Source organism: Agelaius tricolor, unplaced genomic scaffold (genome assembly GCF_023055355.1).
Source record: "Agelaius tricolor isolate 1412-34295 unplaced genomic scaffold, bAgeTri1.0.p SCAF_1, whole genome shotgun sequence".
NCBI classification, from domain to species: domain Eukaryota; kingdom Metazoa; phylum Chordata; class Aves; order Passeriformes; family Icteridae; genus Agelaius; species Agelaius tricolor.
The window spans coordinates 65,076,346-65,095,787 of NW_027269261.1; the positions used below are offsets into that span (position 1 = coordinate 65,076,346).

Here is a 19,442-nt window from a genome sequence, read left to right on the forward strand (position 1 = left end):
TTCTTATTGCAAATTCCAACAAAACTGAAAGCAAAAAAGCAAAGAAGACAAAGAGGAAAGCTTTTGCATTGGTGGCAAGAAGAAGCAAGTATGCTAGTCATGAGAAAAAGAGAGAATGCAAATAACAGACCAATAAAATACAGTTTCTTGCATTCATAAGTTAACACTGAAGAGAAGGTTTTAGCTCAGAAAAACACTTTGTGGTTCATTCAAGTGAAAGACACATAACCCAAAAACATCACTATCTACAGGCCTGGTAAAAATGGTCCTCTATTACTCATGAACATGCATGAAGCAGAATGGTTGGCCTTAGAAAGGAATTACGAGACAAGATGGGGAAAAAAAATGAACACCCACATCAGAAAACTGATGAAATCCATAATAACAATAAGCCTACACTAAAAATATTTTAACCTAAAACTGCACTAAGAGAGCCATGAAATTTTTTATCCTAGGAGATGGTGAGCAGACCAGCTTTGACTATGATGAAGACACAGTTCCTCACCCAGGCATGGGTCATGGTGCAGATAACAGGTACTTCTCAGATCTTTCACCAGCAGTGACTTGAGTGAAAGGGTTTTGCCTCTCTTCTCCTGCCAGCTAGTCCAATCACTAATATTTATTCAAATGGGATAAACAGTAGAAACAATTTTTGGAAGAAAAAGAAATTCAGTTCATTAGGACTATGGAAACTTGATGCCAGATATTTAAAAGTATAATCAAGCCACTTAAGTCCAGCCATAACATTTAGATTCTATTTAATCCTAATGCATTTTTGTAGCTGATTTTTGATAAATCAGCCTTTTAAAATTTTTTACGTAAACTGTTCTTTAGATTTATATGCAAATACTATCCTTTGTAAACTGAAATGTTGGCACATATTCCTACCACAATTTACAAGTAGCTTAACTATTTACCCTTCAGATTGTTCCTAGATTTTTTGATGGTAAATAGCATCCAAAGAAACAAAAGTGTTACCTTTCGGTATACCATTACAATAAACTCTTAGAGATCACAAAAATTCCCTATGTTAACATTTTTGCAAGAAGGCTAATCTGAACCTGATGGGTTAGATCAATTTTGTTCTGATTGTTTGCTTAACATATGCAGTAAGAACAGTTTGGGAAATTATCTACATTATATATGAGCTACTTCAAAGACTGCTGGAGTTTGTCAAAAGTCACATCATCTTGCAATGTTGACCAAAATGGTATTCTTACCTCCAGCTGAAGTGAGACACCTGAATAGCACAAAATTCAAAACAGGCCACAAAGCAATCTCCTAAAGAGTTGCTGATCCCTGTACCAGGTCTCTTCTAGAAAAAGGGAAAGAACCTTTCATTTTCTCATGTGCCCTGCCTGTTACAGCAATGTGTGCTTCCCATAGGAGCTTCCACACTTAGATGTTTGCCCTTGTGCTACAGATATTTTCATCCCTGTCCAATAAAGTGAGTGGTCAGAAAAGTCAGAGAGGCTATGGAAGACAAAAGTCACGGTCCTGAGTTAACAGGATAAGCAGTGAGACAATGATTTAGCATAGCTAGGATTAAATATAGTGAAGGGCCCAAAAATGGCCTGCTAGAGCAAAAAAATCTCTAAGCTCACCATTTAAGAGGAGCAGAGATCCAAACTTTATCTTACCTCAGATTTCCAAGAGATCTTCCCACACACTACATTGAGGGTGACAGTGAAAGCTGTAATTTCAGTGAAATGTTGATAATGTTCATTCTGAATTTTGGTGCAGTCTATAACTGCAGTGTATAACAAGCTCCTATAGAAGCTTTCAGGTCTACTTAACTTCATTTATGTATTTCTCATAGTTAAGAATCACAAAACACTCCCTCTGAGTAAAACATCCTGCTTAACATACAAAAATACATAAAACCCCTCCAACACATTGCTATATTAGGCAGCAGACTACAGGTCTAACATCATGTCACACAATTTTTGGCTAGTGCATTCTATATGAACATGCTCAAATATCACATTTAAAATGCAAACAGAGGATAAGGCATAATGAAATATATACTATGCATCTATCTAACATAATATAACATAAAGACAAAGCAATACTTAATTTTTCTCATCAGCCAATTAAATCTTGCTCAAACAGGCACTATATATAGTTAGGATTTAAGGAGTGAGACATTTTGAAGAGTTCAGACAAAGCTGCATACAATACTAAAATTTAGATAACAAATATAACAAGGTTTACCTGGGGACACTTTTAGCTCCTTCCCACGTATGTTCTTTAAATGTACTCGGTCCCTTGATGGTGCAGAAGCAAATTAACAACATGGGAAATCTACTAAGGAAAACAGAAGGTGTACATTAATTTCACACCTAATTATTAACTAATTTGCTCAGGGTCTGCCAGAGTAATCAGCACTTAAACAGCTTCACTTGTTCCCAATGAGCCTCTGCAATGCCTGTGTTTAAAATTCCAGGGGGGCACAGTTGCAGCAGGATGAATAGTAATAATTATAGAGAGACTGAGGCTGGCTTGGGCACTCTTTCCATGGGGCCAGCACCACATTCCTTTATAGTACCAAGAAGTATTTGGACGCTAATGCTGGGGCAGACAGATGTAATTTCTTTCTGATAGATGTGCTACACTAGCATAAAATTGAAGGGGAGGATGATGCAGGTGAAGTAGCTCCATTGGTTTTGTATTGCTGTAAAATTGTAACAGTATTAAGACAAAGCCTGTGTTATTCACACTGGAAAAATTTTTCAGGACAAATGAATCTGCATGATGTACTAGGAACCAAGGCCTTGGTGCTCTGATACAAACAATATGTAGTGTTGGGAGATGACAGGTTCAACTAACATTAAATAAAACACAAATCATCTTTGACAGACAGATGATGTGAAAGGCTGACAGGAATTTTTCTACATGCTGCCTCTTTTGCAGATAAAACTTCTAAACACACAGCACAGTTCCTTATATGTTTGATCCAGATTATCTTTCACTTCCTTCTGTACCCCATGTGGGTTTTAATTTGCTGTAACACCTGTCTGGTAAAGTCTTACATGTATATAAAATAAGTGAAAATTTGAAGAAAAACATTATGCTTATATAAAGATACAAACATCTTCTACATCCTATCCTTATTATGTTATCCTAGGTAACAAAAATTGATATATAACCTGTCATTGACCTAGAAAAAGAGGCATATGTGAAATATGGAAGACATTTAGGACCAGATTCAGAAGGTTTGAAACTGAAAATTAGGGTGCAGGGTGCAGCTTCCTGCTTGGCTCTGAAGACCCCAAATGCCTACACACCTCTTTACACTTCAGACTCACAGTGCCCACTGACAGTATCTAAATCAGCTTTAGAAACAGGGAATTCAAAACAAACCGGCTTCCAGGAGAATTTTTTAGTGGCTGAGAAGCAGGCTAGGCTGAGCAGGGCTTTCCTCTTCTGCTGAAGTTTTGTGAAGGTGGTAGCGATTTGCCAAAGAGGGAGGGAAATCCAACAAGTGGAAAATTGACTCTGGAAAGACACTTGGGTAGGAGTGAGTTGTGGGACTGTCTCTATTGTCAGGACTGATCATCCATTTTATATTAAACAGTGACTGGACTTAATAAAAACAAAAGTACATACACTCCCATATCAGTACTTAACCACAATGCTGCAGTCAAGCTTCATGGCTGTGTAAGATTTCAAGGAATTTGTAATTCCTTTGGGAAAGTAATGCTTTCCTTCCCTCCCTTTCCCTTCTCAGTGGAGCTCAACATATGGAAAGCTGAGAGGAAGGTTTGCCTAAAAAATGCAAATTCAATGGTTCATTTTGACTCTTAGGTCCTATTCTGGAATTAAATCAACAAAATGAGAACTGCACAGTGTATTTTTGCAGAGGTCAGCTCATCTCATTAAGCTTAGGATCATATCATAGAACCAGAGAAAATTTATTTAGTGTCTAAATTTACTCTCTTAGCTAAGTATCAAATCTTTAATGGATAGGAATTGGGGTGTTGTGGTTAACATGCAAGAAAAATCTGCATGGGGTAAATAACAGAAAGAATAAAAGGTTCTGGTCTTCCAAGTGAGATTCTTGGCATTCGTTGCCTTCAGAAACAATTGAGAATGTGCAGTAACACTCAGGAGTGATCTTCAAGTAACCTTTGAGACGAAGCATTACAAGTATAAACTAATTTTAAAAGACAAGTGTAAAAACCATAAAATCCTAGCAGAGCTTATTTACTCTTTTATACCAAGATCTATGCTTCCATAAAACTTTGTGGAATTGCACCTAATTTACCACGGGTTATATCTTGAATAAAAACTAGGAAGAAAGGGTATAATAATTTCTCTATAATTTTATATTATTTTCATCACAGTAGATAAGCTACCTATAATAAAAATCCACCAACTCTCTTTTGTACTACTATGTTTATTGTATTGAGTTATATGCAATATAATACACATCAATACCATAGGGTGCATAAGTAGTAAAATAAATAGTATGAAACACAATGGCATTACAATTATTTAGTGTCATAAAAACTATAAAGCATTAGAGTAGCTAGCAAAATTGTTCTAAAAACGAAGCAGGTATTTTTAAAGTGTTCTAAGAGCTTTGCCAAGAACTACTCATCTGTGAGTATGTCCTCCTTCCTCCTTAAAACTGGGGTTGAATCTTCTACTGGTGTTTTCTGATAGATCCATCAGTATAAATCAAGTTAATCAATCTACAACAGCCTAGAGTCTACATCCACATGAATTCTTCCCTCCAGCTACTGCATTATTCTTCAATGCAAGCTCAGGAACCTCAGTTTAGCAAAAAAGAGTGCATCAAAAGGAAATCAGACTGTAAAACAGTAAATATCACATTCTTAGCATACTTTTCTTATTATAGAGTGCTCCAAGGATTTTCAGCAGAATAATCAGTTTCCAATCAAATCACAAGTTCACAAAACCCATCTGACCTAACAAAGGGATGAAGATTACACTCAGCCTTATCAAAACAGAATATGCTCCCATTTGCTCTGACTGCACAGCCAGTTATGAAGTTCCAACCCGCATCAAGAGTTACTGTTACTCCAGAATCACAGCTCTTTCCCTCTCAGTAGCACTGACTTGCACACTGCAGGTCTGGTATGATAAACAAGACCATTGACAAACCTGGGAAAAAGATACCTTCTGAATCAAGAGACCTGAGTGTCATCTTGTGAATTCAAATAAACTTCTAACCCAGGAGAACAGGGACTCTGTGTGTGTTTTTCTGGGAATTGCCCCAGACAGGTGCAGAAAACAATTGTCTGGCTGAGAAGGTGGTTCTCTGAAAAAAAAAAGAATTGAGAAGATGAATTTTCTGAAGAGGAGAAGAGGGATCTGGACATGCTGGATTGATGGAACAAGGCCAGTTGTCTGAGGTTCAACAAGACCAAGTGCCAAGTTGTGCCCTTGGGTCACAACAACCCAGCACTAGAGGCTGTATGATAAAACATGCATTACAAAATTTGTGAGCAGGTGTATCAAGATACAGAAGTATTTGTCTTATTCCTCAGTGAAAGGAATTAGACTGACAAAATCATGTCTCTATTGGAATTTCACTCACATCATGAGGGCACTAAAAAAATACCAGTGAAAATATTAAATATTCTTCTTGTTACTTGGAGATTATCTTTCATGTCAGAGAAATGTATTTGCAGATTTACTGAATCAAATTCATCCTTAATATTAAAATTCACGGGAATTACATTGAAACGATGGTGGCATATTCACTTCAATAATGCAAAACTATAACACTTTTTAAAAAAAGAAATTAGATTCATTATCTTAAGGAATGTGTGTTACTAATAAGATTCCATTGCACAATAGATTCTGTTCCACAACAATCTTAAAATAAATTTTTATTAAAAGACCATATTTTGTGTATAAAGATATTCAGGACTGGTGTTTTTCTTCATCCATTTTTCTTTATTTCAGACACTGTATTTGTTCACAGAATCTCCAAAGAATTTTCTCAGATGTAAAATTCTGTTAGGATCACAGACATTATCTAAGTGAATTAATAGAAAAAACTAAAAACAAGTGTTTTCTGGAATTTAAATAAACAGTGTTGTTACCAAGCAATGCTTTGACTATTTCTTTAAAACATAACTTGGAGGAGGAGGTCACAGTTTGCTAGGACACAAAACATTTGAAAAACAAAGCACACAGTTCATGTTACTGAAAGTACACAATGGAATAAAGCATGGCAAAGGATGGGCCAAATTCTGTCTTCCTGAGCCTGTCTTAGAAGAGTACAGCTTCAAGCGAGCAGCAAAGAGCACGATTTGCTTACTTTTCAAGCATTTTACAACATTCCAAAAATGAACAGAACAAAGTTATCTGTGCGTCACATCTGGTCAGATTAATCTGTACTTGTAGAAGAGACTCTTACAAGAAGACTATAACTTATATTAACAAGAGAATATAAAACAACAGCTTACACAGCAAATGTCTCCAGTATTTGACTCCCTGCAAATATTAAGATTACAGACAGCACTTGGTTGATGATCCAGGAAGGAAGCTGTATTGTGTTTGACGCTGGGATTCAGAACTATAGCAGGATAAGCCATTGGGTAAGGAGAGCAGTAGTTTATCTGGACTGGTAAAATTTCCAGAAGACAAATGAGAAACAGGAAAGAGAAGGCAGGGTCATCCAACACAAACCACAAGTAACAAAATCACTTATGCAGGCTTTGTAGTAATAATGGTGTAATAAAGGAAGTGATACCAGTGACACATATTAGAGAAATCTAAGAGGGAGCAGAAATGCAAAGAGGAATAGCAGTCAGTGTCTGCAATAGGATCTCACAGTCTCACAGGAGCTGAAGACTGTGACAAGCACAGGAATTAATGCTGATCTTGAGAGGAAATCTTAAGGAAGTTACTTTAGCAATACTTTACTAAGGATGAACATAAATTGAGCAATTATAAAAATATTCAACTTCAGAACATCAAAGTACTGTTTTGGGAGGTAGCATAAACAGTCATTGGTAGGGACAAGAAGAAAGATAGACAATTCTAAGGCACAGAAATATTCATATACAACTACTAAAAAGGCCACCAGTTTTGCTGAGCAAACTCCTTAAGAAGCACAATATGTAATGAAGTCTGTCAGTATAATTTAAAATTGTAGCATTTGTGTTCCATGCATATTTAGGAGTGGAGATTACTTTAAAGAAAAAAAAAATATTTCTTTTCTCTCAGGATGAAACATTCAGATCTAAAGTTATGCAAAGATTAGGGAGTCCGTTTGGACCAGCAAAAATTCACAAGAAATCCCCTTCTTATGTTTTGCATTTTGTTTAGAAGCATGGCCATTGGCAGCTATGCAACTGAAAGAATCACAGAATAGGTAAGGATAGAAGGAACCACTGGAAGTCATCTAGCCTAACCTCCCTGCTCAAGTCAGGTCATCCTAGTGCACATGGTACAGGATTGTGTCCAGATGGCTCTTGAGCATCACCAGTGGGGGAGACTCCACAACCTCTCTGGACAGCCTGCATGGCCACCTGCACAGTAAAGACGTTCTTCCTCATATTCAGGTGGAACTTCCTGTGCATCAGTTTCTGCCCGCTGCCTCTTGTCCTATTGCTTGGCACAACTGAGTAGAGCCCGGCTCTATCGTCTTGACACTCCTCTTCAGATACTGACAGCCATTGATGAGGTCCCCTCTGTCTCTTCTTGAGGCTGAACAGGCCCAGCTCCCTCAGCCTTTCCTCTTAAAAGAGATGCCCCAGTCCCCTCATCATCTTCATAGCCCTCTGCTGGACCTGCTGCAAGAGCTCCATGACTCTCTTGTACTGAGGAACCCTGCATCAAAGTGGCATTTCTGGGACAGCAGTACTGGTCCTTGGGCCTTTGTCCTGGATGCATTGTGAGAGTAGCCCTGGAGCTGACAGACGACTTGCAGGCAAAAGAATCACCTGGCATAATGCAGTTCTGTTAGAGAAAGACAAAGGGGAGGAAAGCCCTGCTCAGAGATATTGTTGTGGGCTTCCATGATCCTCCATTAAAACTGCAGTGGAATCTGCAACTCCCTGACCAGGAAACTGCTAGAAAAATGAAAGGCGACAAAAGTTCCCTAAGTGATTTTGTACTTCTAATGTTGATGCAACTGCCTTGCTTCAGTAGCAGAAGCATTTCACAAAAATGCATTGTACCACATCTGCAGTAAAAGGAGAAATGTTAAAGTTTCTTTTTTTTTAATTGAAACCCTGCAATGCTCTGAGATAGTTGGCCTGATCGGCTCTAGCAGTGATTTTAAATGATTAACATCAAATGGAGGAATGGAACTGAAAGAAACCCTACAGACTATAATCTTCCTTTAGTGATCACACATGACATTTGTAGTGTTTTGAACTGCTGATGTAGGCCCCATAAAAAAGCTTACAGTTCACTTCAGAAAAAGCATACAATGCAGGCTTCAATGAAGACAATGAAATGGATAATTTTAACTACAAACAATGGTAAATTGCTAATTAAAAATATTTAATACTTTAGGAATGCTCCTTTTGTTTACGAATTTTTATCATACAAAAGAATAAGCAATTCTAACACTCCAAGTCAACATAGTTTCTTCATATTTTCTAATGATATTGTACATAAAATGTCTACAACTACAATACTGACATCTTCAAATTTTGATTTAAACATATTATTAGTATCCATAAATACAAATACATATACATTGAAAGAAATGCTGCATTACAGGTCAGTAGGTTCAAAAGTCAGACATTCACGCAAGTCCTGAATATTGCTGCCACCTTCAGGAAACATATGATAAAAAAGGACCAAAATATTCATTAGAAAAGAAATGGAAAATAAAGTCAAGATCTATGAGGCCACTTGGTTATTATGTCGTGAGATTAATTTTCATAATGGCATATAAAGATAATTTTATTATTCTCAATTTCCAATAAAGACCTAAGTGTGATGCTAAGAGATCTGCCTAAGGCCAGTCAGAGCTAGTAATACATGTCCTTGGCTCCTTGAAGTTCACAAAAAGAAAGTTGTGGATCAGAAAATTGTTTTATTGGCATTTGGATATTTACATTGTCATTGAAGCTTATTTTGTCTTTGATTCTTTGAGGTAGTTATTTAGCATTGCAATATAAATTTTATCACCTCAGTTCCAGTAGTTACTTTTCCAACTGCAAGCAGAGCATCTACTGAAAGTGCATCATAAAATACAGATGGAAAAATCAGTACCTATATATTCACTAAGCTATATTTTTAATCAATAACATTCCTGATTGTTATTGGACAGGCTAGTTCAGAGCTGATGCTTTACAATGTTATGCAAGAGTCCTATCGATTTCCTGACAGTTTCTCACTTTTCAGAAAAAAAGCGATCAGGAACAGCAAAGTAAGATCTTCAGTCTTTTTGAAATGTCAGCATAACTGAAGTTAAATCACCAAAGCAAACTGACCCAATTTAATTTTTTGATTCCTGTAATAGTTTACATGCATCTCATACCAGCTTAGCTCTGAACAGGTACGTACAAAGTCATCTGATGTAACTTTAGACCTGTCAGGACACTACTTTTTCCCCGTTATGGAAGTGACATAAATTCTCTTTGCATGTGTTTTAACACAAGATTTCTAAGAGCAGCTGATCGCATAAGTGCTGCAGCCTGCAACCCTCGTGACCATTTACCCACCAGTTCCTGAGTGTTTGTTTTAATGGAAACATCTATCCAGGGGTTAATATTTCCCCAGAGTGCACAGGGAGGAAAGGACAGATGGTCACCAAGACAGAAAATTTCCTTTGGAGATTATTTTAAAAGATTTTCCCATCAGCTGTAATATTTTAAGCAGTTTCCTTTTTTTGATATATATTATTAGATTATGATCTAATGATATCTTAAAACATATTGTTCCTCCAAATTTGGGAAACTGCCGTAAGTGTGATGTGAGAGGGCAACAAATGCCACAGCATTCATACAAGGCTGGTGAAGTGTCCTCATTTTTTATTTGGAGTCTCAAGCACTGCTTAAGGGATGTCAGTGTGCAGAAAGGTGGTGAAGACTTCTTGTGCTACCTCCAGAACCAGAATTCACACTTATTTCTGCTTTCCTAACTTATTTATTCCTTTTTATATCTTAGTCCCAGTTTGGGAAACTCTAAAGTGAGGACACCTTGGCTCCTTCTGATCTTAATTTAGCTCTGAAAAGGGAGTATAGAAAGTTGGTTTTCTTTTGTTTTGGTAGGGTTTGTCTTAGTCAAGTGGAGTTTGCCTTCCCTTTTAGTTCTTTGGTATATAGTCCTTTGAAAACTGTATCAGCCAAGGAGAGGCTGATAAACTGAAATTTCAATAGATACTGGCTATGCTAAATTTTTTAATCAGATTCTAAACCCCAGTTTCTTTAGTAGGTTCTACATATAGAGTTGGTGAAAGTCATAGCTAAAGACTCTTGGAGAAACTAACAGCTCTGCATCAACTATATAAAATCAAAATTTCTCCAAATCTTTGTGTGTCATCCAGAAAAAGAGTGGTCTTGTGGGAAGTTACAGTGAAGGAAAAGAGAAAAGTCAGAAAGAGCAGAAAGAGGGGAGAGAAATTGTGTCCTGGTTGTAATGACATGAACACCAACACAAACTGTTTCCTCTACTACCACCAGCTGTAAAGAAAATTCTTCTGTTTTTCACAGTTTTCTTTTTTTCTGGTCTGTCACATTGAAGACACTGCAGAAACATTTTAAATTTACAGAAATTTGGCATAAACTGATAATTCAAATTCTGGGACATGTTCAAGATATGGACAGAAAATCATATCAAATTAAACTTCTCTATAATACTTAAATTACATTTCTATAATGTTTCATAGTTTGAAACTCTGCTTACCTTATATGCTACACACTCTAAGAATTTGTGTATTGTTTCCCTCAAGTTTCTAAAATTATAGAAGTCAGCACTGTGACTTTCTAACAATGCTGAGATCTTATGAAGACCACGCCTTCCTGAACCAGGGTTAGGAGCCAGGCTTTCCTGTTTGTTCCACCGAGGGAGAACATCTGGAATATTTTTATCAAGGAGAAAGAATTCCTAGAGTAAGAGAGTGGAATTTCACCAGTGTGAAATCCACACGAACAATTTCACAGTGATTGCAGCCTCTCTCATGTGACAGACATCCATCCATGTAAACACACTGTACTTCAGAATGGTGTTGCTCACTCTGGAGTATCACCCCTGGAGGGTGTCTGCCTGGATGCATCCCAATAATCATGGCCAACGGCATCTGAGGTATGCCAGAGTTGCTCACAAGAAAGGGCTCCAGGTTCCAATGGCTGCAAAATGTGGCTAAAGAAGCTGGATGCAATACAGAAGGTGGGAGAGGGTAGAAAGGAATGGAAGGATTTCAGGAACATGGCAGGCATCATGAGGACATCTTTCTGTCCCAACTTTTCTTATAAGGTTTTTTTAAGATAGGGAAGGCTTCTTAACGTGGAGGCTCTTTCAGTAAGGACTATGAATGCTGAACACTATGTACATTGATTTTTTTTTTTCTATTCCTTATCAGCTATGAAACTGAGATGCTGTCACTTGAATCAGTGCTTGTGAAGTGATAAAGGAATTAGAAGTGTTGCACCACTGCACCTCTCAGTGGGTATGAGGACAGAAGAGAAGCAAACTATTCTGTTGCATGTGAAGAAAGAGCCTGGCATGGATGTGGAATAAGCTACTGTAACATGTAGCCCATTCCAAACAATGCACTTAGAAGATGGGGAAGAGTGCATGGCCAAGCTACCAGGACTCTGGTCAGTTTACTGGAGATCCTTGGCAAGCAGAAGTAAGCAGACAATTTTCCAATTTTATTTTGTGGGTACACTGGCCACATCCAAGCGCTGAAGAGCTCACTGCTAAAGGTATCACAGAAACTTTGTTGCAACTGATCAAAATCCGGTTTCTGAGAACCAGTAGTAAGAGAAGTTTGTGTTGCTCCTGAATAGTCCCTTTGCATTAGAAATATGGGAGTTTACAAGCTTAATTCTACTGTGCAAGTGGATCCCCACAACTAAGTAGAGCTCTGTTAACTGAAGGGGCTACAGGCTCAGTTAAAGGACCAAGTGCTCAGGGAAGATTAGCATTACATGGAAGATTAATATTTAAAGGACACATCATCATGGAAGATTAGCATCACCCAACATCAGAATCATTAGAAAAATGTAGGAGGAAAGGATGATAATGCACTATGTAACACCTCACATGCAAGCACTGAAAAACATCATTACGAGTGCTTATGGTAACTAAATTCTGGTTTATTATAGCTGACCTAATAGAAATTATTTAATATTAAAGTTTTTGTGTTATGAATTTATTTGAATTTATTTGTTGGAGAGAAAAAAATACTTGATATCTTTGTAATAGTTCCTTCACCACAGGAATGGAGAGTCAAAGAGGGCTAAAAAATTCCATGCCTTTCATAACTTTATTTACTGAGACAACCTTCTCCCCTGCTGATGTAAATTGGGAATAATGGCATGACTGCATTGCTTTGATTTCAGTGCGAAACCTGAGGGTCACCACCCCGGGCTGAACCGAGAGGAGCCTGAAGCCAGGAAGCGCGGAGTGCTCCTGAGCTGTGCTGGGATTGCCCGTACCGGCAAGCACATCCCGGCTGGCAGCGGAGCGGCTCTCGGCGGAGCAGCTGCCCCCGCACCCCTCACGGCGGCCACCACGGCCATCCCGCGCGGGCGGGGCGCGGGCGCCCCGCGCGCCCTCTCGCGATGTTTCCAGGGCCCGGCGAGACTCGGCGGCTGCGGCGCCGCGGTTGCCAAGGGCCGCGGCCGCCCAAGGTGAATCCCGGCGGGCTGCGGGCAAGGACTGGGAATGCGGGGATCCCGGGGCGGGGGGAGCGTGGCGGAGATGAGTGTGCCCGGGCAGAGCTTGCCCGCGCTGTCAGCGCTGGCTGAGGGAAGCACTTGGGCCGACCGGCTGCTCTCCTCTGTGGGTTGTCCCGGGAATCCTGGTTGCTGCCCCGCCCTGGTGCGCAGCCGAAGGACGGGCGGTAAAGCGCCAGAAGGGGCAGGGATTCCCGCACTGCTCGCGTTCTGGGAGCTGCTCTCCTCGGCTCGTTGGTAAAATTGTCTCCCTCCAATTGGTAAAATTGTCTCCCTGCCCAGGCGAAGGTTGGTGTAAGGATAAATGCTGGCAATAACAGGCCGCTTCTGAATCGTTGCCCGAGTTGTGGGGCAGGATTTACATTCGCGATAGTGCCGGGACCTTGAAAAGACTGCCCAAACTGGGCTTAGGGTAAAGTTGTAATTTAGAGAGAAAATTACTATTTAAATGTTGCCTGGAAACTGAATGGGGGCTCTGCCTGCTGGGAAATAACCCCGAAAGCAACAACCACCAAAAACCCAAGCACAACAAACCGCAAACCTTTACAATGAAATATAAGATATGTATTTTTGTTAGTGATTACATGAGTCAGGTAAGGCTTTTCGAGGCAAACTGGAGGTGAAGCTGCAATATTCTCATGATTTCTCTCTATGAATAACCTGGGCAAGACTTTGCACTGATGGGTATCTGGATACCTTGCACCTCTAAAAATGCCTAGTTATACTCAAATACTTGGCAATTTATTTTTTCCCCAGGGGATTAGTATATTGTCTGATGTTTATACAGACCTAAAAGTGTATTGACTTCGACTAAGTATTTTGAGATTCTATAAGAAAAAGAAGGCTGCAAATCAGTGAGTTAAGATTATTGCAAGGGATTTGGGGTATTGTGTTTGTTTGCTATGAGTTTAGTTTAATGAAATTTCTGGTAAGATGATTGAGTTAATATTGAATAATGATAGGTCTAAGTAAAATGTTCAGCAACTGTGCTACTTACCACAGAAGAGTGTTACCTTGATGAACTATTACCTTTCATAAAAGATAACTCTTCAGCTGTTGCTATATGGCTTTTCTTTTCCCCTCTCATTGATACTATTTGATACTTAAACAGTATTTTGCTATATTGTCTCTTCCAAGTGTGTGTGTATTGTTTATTCACAGGTGCTTAGAGAGTCTTTAATTTTTAATTGAGAAAAGTCAAATATCTCCAAGTAATTTTTCCTTATATAGGCTAGAAATAGATAAGCTAAAACTGCCACTGAGGTTTGAAAGTCTTCCTTGGCATATAAAGATTTTTAAGCCATTGATTATTGAAGGTCAAAAATGAGCTTGTATTTTTTTTTCTTTTTTTTTTTTTTTTTTTTGCAGCTCTTGAAAATTTAACTGATTGTCTGTCTTCTGGACTTGGCAGATGTTTCCAATTTTTCACTGCTTCTTCTCCTCACAGTTTTTCCCAGCAGTTTCCATTTAATTTGACAGGACTCTGTCAGGTCACTGAATTGTGACAAGGGCACAGGGCAGTTAAACTGTTCTGATAATGCCACCTGGCCCTTGCAAAAGCTGACAGCACTCTCAGTCATGGGCACAGCAATAGCTCTGAGTAGAGGGATTCCAAAGTCAGAACTGGGTAGTAATAGTGGATGAGAAGCAGGTGAAAGATTATTTATAAAGTTTTCTTATCAAGATACAGTTATTACATCTGTTAAACCTTCCCTTCTTTTTATTTTTTTAGCTTACCATGTAGTCTTGTGCCTCTATCATGGGCAAGTACAAATAGGAATATTTAGGCTTTCCTTAATGTAATATGTCCTTTAAGAATATTATGCTAAAAAAACAGGAGTTTTAGTGAAACTGATTTGATTGTTTTGTTTTCAGTTGGTCTTAAGATAAGCTCTGTCAGCTATTTCCTGTCTGTGTTTATGTCTTTTGATGACAATCCTGTTGATAAAGTAAAAAAGTGGCAATTTAAGTGATATGTGCTTTTCTTAGCATCTTGAGGAAAAATAAAACTATGAGAGTTTCTTATTCTTCTGTCTGTTTTCTACAGATGTCTCATTTTACAAGCGAAGATGAAGCATTATTACAGTCTATGCTTAGACAGTTGCTGCAGAGTGTGAAGGAAAAAATCACTGGAGCTCCATCAGCAGAATGTGCAGAAGAAATTCTCTTGCATTTGGAGGAAACAGATGAGAATTTTCACAAGTAAAAATATCTTTTGCTATTTTTAGTCTTTTGAAGAAGTTGATATGTCTTAAACTGTACTATTCCTGGGAAATGTGTACACTTTATATTGCTTTGTAAATGTGTGTGTATTTATACATATGTAGATATTCCTGTCGCTAATCAACTCTCAGATTATGCTAATTTAAAGAATAAAATTCATGTTGCCATTTTCTTGGTTTGCTTTTTTCCCCATCCACTCTTGCTAATATATTTTTGCTGTAGTAGTAATTCATGAGCTGTTTGTGAGAGACGAATTTAGAAAGCTCTGATGCATGTGCACACATAATGTACTAAATGCACATGTGGAGCTAGAAGAAGTAGTCACTGGAGACTCTCAGTATATTTGACACCTGCTAGGCACCAAAGTCGTGTTTTTCAAAATAGACTACTTTTTCAGAGGGCCATTTGGCTTCCATATTTGATTGTTCTCTCTGGCCTATATTACTGAACGTGTCTATCTTATCTATCTGTTCTAATAATTGTTTTGATTTATGCTTTAAGTAAAACAGAAATGTATCCCCATCACACTTCTGATAAATCAGATTTGACAGTGTGACCTCACATGCAATGTAAATTTCTAGATCATATGCTGCTCTTTCCTTTCCATGATGTTATAACTTGATTATTTTTTTGCTGCATGGGAGATTTTTAGTACACAGTTTATCACAAGCCAAGACAATATCAGGCTGAAATAACCTGAGGGCATTTTAATAAGAAACAGCTCTGTGACCTGACTTCTGAGAAAGCTGGTTCCCTATCAGTTTTTTCACAAGTGGCACTATTTACATTCTCTTAAATTTACTTGGGTATTAGCGTTCCTTTGTCAGTGGTAGGAGTTAGGTAAAAGCAAATAAGTGAAGTCAGACTAGGGTTTATCTAAAATTTCACTGTAATTTTAAAATCTTGATGGTTTCATGTGTTCTGAAGATTCTTTAAAAGGTATTTTAGTTCAGTTTTAGTTTTTGTTACCAATGTATTGAATTACACTGTTGCTTTTACTCTTGTGAATTTTGAATAATAGGTTGCTGGGTGACAAGCATGAGAGTAAAATAATTTGGTTGTAAACATGTCAAAGTTGAAAGACATGTATTTCTGAAAGAAAAAAAAATATTTAGAGAAGATATATACAATAAAGATCAAACAAAAAAAATTATTTCTGTCATTTTTTCTAAGAATCTAATAGAATACCCAGGGTGAGGGAGTAAGGTCTGTAAGTGGTTGAAGCAATGCTTATATAGCTTTTCCTTTTACAGCAGTGAAACCTTGGCATCCATTACTCTTTCTTTTATGTTAGAAAATTGGTGATCCTAAAAATACTTATTTTCATGAGAACACTTTAAATTTACATTTAATGGAAAATCAAGTGATCTTTAAATTCAGAACATGAGGATTACTATCTGATACTGCAGTATTTCTGAAGGTATTCTTGTCTTGTTTGTGACCCATGGCAGTATAGACTGGTTTTCATGGAAAGTCAGAGAGGGCATATGGTCATTTATAAGTGAGGCCATTAAGAAACTTTTTCCTTAACCTATCCATCCAGATTGCAAGCTCTGTTATTAGTTGTGGTGGTGTTCACAGGGGTTCCAGGATGAGGGAAGAGATGATAGTCTTGACTCTCATCTCATGTTTCAGAAGGCAGATTTATTATTTATGATATATATTATATTAAAAAAAATTATGCACTAAAGCTATACTAAAAGAATAGAAGAGAAAAGGATTTCATCAGAAGGCTAGCAAAGGAAGGAATGGAATGATAAAATCTTGTGACTGCTCACAGCCTCAACACAGGTGTCTGTCATTGGTCATCAAGTAGAAACAATTTCACATGCTGGGTAAACAATTCTCCAAATCACATTCCAAAGCAGCAAAACATGAGGAAGCTGAAACTTCTCAGGAGAAAAGATCCTAACAAAAGGATTTTTCATAAAATATGTCTGTGACAATTAGTAGTGTGTGCTTTTGGACTGTCCACTGCTGCTCTCAGCATTTTGAGCTCTACTGTTTCTGCCTCATGCCTATTTTGACACAGTAATTTTACCAGATTTTGAGGCCTTCCCCTTTGTTCCCACTTTGGAAAGACAGAAATGCAAGATCCTCAGAAAGCTAACAAAAAGGAAAATTGAATCAAGTACAAAATTTCTGTGCAGTAGTAGACAAAAGGATTTTAAATCACATAAGTAGCATGTTTTCTGTTACATTTAGAGGTATTTTTAACTGCCAAGTGTGATTCCTTTGTAAGTCTTACCAGATCAGTCTGAATTGATTCTGCTTGTGAAGAAGTAGTATTGTCATTGCTGAAATGCATAATTGTTACAAAACATGTCTAAGTAGAAGAATAATGCAGAAGATGAAGACTAGAACCTCAGACATAAAAGTAGTGGTGTGAATAGTGATGTGGTTACTGCATATTTCAGAGTGAAGGAGTCACTGCAAAAACTGATACCCAGGAAGTGTTGCCCTTATAAAACAAAGGGGAATCAGTTTCATGAAAGCTTTCATGCAGTGGAGAGTTGTGTGCAATTTCACAAATGAAGACAAAAATAAACATATGTTGCATCTTTCTTGAGACATATTTCTATTACTTTCACTGAGAACAAGAATGGAAAGGTAGGGAAAAAGAAAAATACTGACATACCTGATGGAACCTGAGGTAGGCAATCCAGTGAGAAAGTATCTATCATGATACAATTTTGTGTGCTTTGTTGTTTGTGTTTTGGGTTTTTTAATCCAAGTTAACATGAAGTAGTCATGCATCTACTTTTGATAAAATGAAAATAAAATTATGCATCTATTTTAACTATGTGATTACTTTTTGTGTGTTTCTGTTTGCCTCGCCGTTTACACAAATCACAGAACTAACCAAAAAGAAAATTTGATTTATTCCGAGCAGTACTTTTTAGCAGTTTCTATAGCTAATATGAAGCTGGAGGACCCAGGGAGAGTCTTTAGTTTGAGATCTCCCTCTAAATATTCTATTCTGTTAGCAAGTGTCTGTGGGTGTCTGATCATAAGACTGCAAAGTGGTGAATCCTTGAATTTGATATGTTTGTGTAATCACAGAGATCTGTTTTGTCAGTTTGATTGAGATCTGTGTATTGCCATGACACATAGAATTTCACAGGCCATAGGTGTTCTCATATGCTCTAATTTATAAACTGTGTTTTCTGTGTATTTTCTAATTTTGTATGTATAATGCATAAAGAATATTACCAGACAGTTTATACTCTAAAAGATGTTTAGAGTGCTACAAGGAATGTTTCTTTTGGAATTTGAAACTTCTTGATACCCATTGTTTTTTGTCTACAAAATCTTTACCTTTTTGTCTGAGTGGATTTTTACTTTTAGAAGGAGCACAAAATGAAAATGTGCATTTTGGTAAACTAACTCTTGGTTTTGTTTCTTCTATTTGGTGTTATTTCTTCCTACAATATGCTGATACCGACTACATTGAAGCAAATCAAACTGTAATGTGTTATTTTACACTCCTGAAGTTTATTTCTTACCTCAGAGTAACAGATCTACTGGGAGAGAAGATAGTGGTTGTTGATATAATTTTGAAAATGTTTAATGGTGAAGTCAAAGAGATATAGCATTTTAATTTTGCATATTTCTTGCAGCTATGAGTTTGTGAAATACCTTAGACAATACATAAAAAATACTGTGGGACCTGTGATTGAAGAAGAAACAGAAAAATGTACCTCTGCCCAAAGTCAGGGTGAAATATCTGGCTATGACACACTTGTTCAACATCTTACTAAGAAGGCCCGTGAATCAAAAGAGTGAGTATATACCTGTAATTCACATCTCTATTTCTTCTTTGTCTTAGTCTTCCTTTTGCTTTTCCATAATGTGTTTTGAAAAAAAATAAGATCTGAACCAATAACAATTCTGAATCTTTATCCAAAATAATTGCTAAGAAATTCACATATTGCCACTATACATTGCAATTTGTCATGCTTTGTCTCATCCTGGGCTTAAGGTTGAGAATAATTGCATAAAAAAGATAGGTAGAAAATATGTGAAATTTTTGAGGTATTTAAGATTTGTAGCATCAGTGCTCATTTTAATGTGTTGCAAAATAAGAAAATAGGAAAATAGATGTTAGGATGACCATTTTTTAGATTATGCTGTTTGTATAATTTTGTTTCAGGGATCAGGACCTTAGGGTTTTGTGTGTATTAAAATTGGTAGGAGAAACTCCAATTAACTAAAAATGTATCTTATATTTTTAATTTCACATGTAGGAAGATATTAAAGCACAATATGCTAATCTGTCTATTTGATGACTGTAAAATAAATAATTTTAGCATTAAAGTAAAAAATAATTTGAAATAAAACATGAGCATTTTACAATAGAATGCTTTTCTGAAGCAT

General features: G+C 37.3%; 1 protein-coding gene across 5 annotated transcripts in view; it reads left to right on the plus strand.

The window, feature by feature from the left end:
• Positions 1 to 12,554: 12,554 nt before the first annotated feature.
• The window catches only part of TBC1D32 (TBC1 domain family member 32), a 74,620-nt gene continuing 67,732 nt past the window's right edge, over positions 12,555 to 19,442 (plus strand). For 2 of the 5 annotated variants that reach the window (XM_071437765.1, XM_071437772.1), the window contains exons 1-3: positions 12,558 to 12,797; positions 14,890 to 15,044; positions 18,686 to 18,847. In XM_071437765.1, the coding sequence (XP_071293866.1) occupies positions 12,729 to 12,797; positions 14,890 to 15,044; positions 18,686 to 18,847 (386 nt within the window). In that variant the 5' untranslated portion in view covers positions 12,558 to 12,728. The other 3 variants (XM_071437793.1, XM_071437782.1, XM_071437790.1) reach the window with 3 other exon arrangements.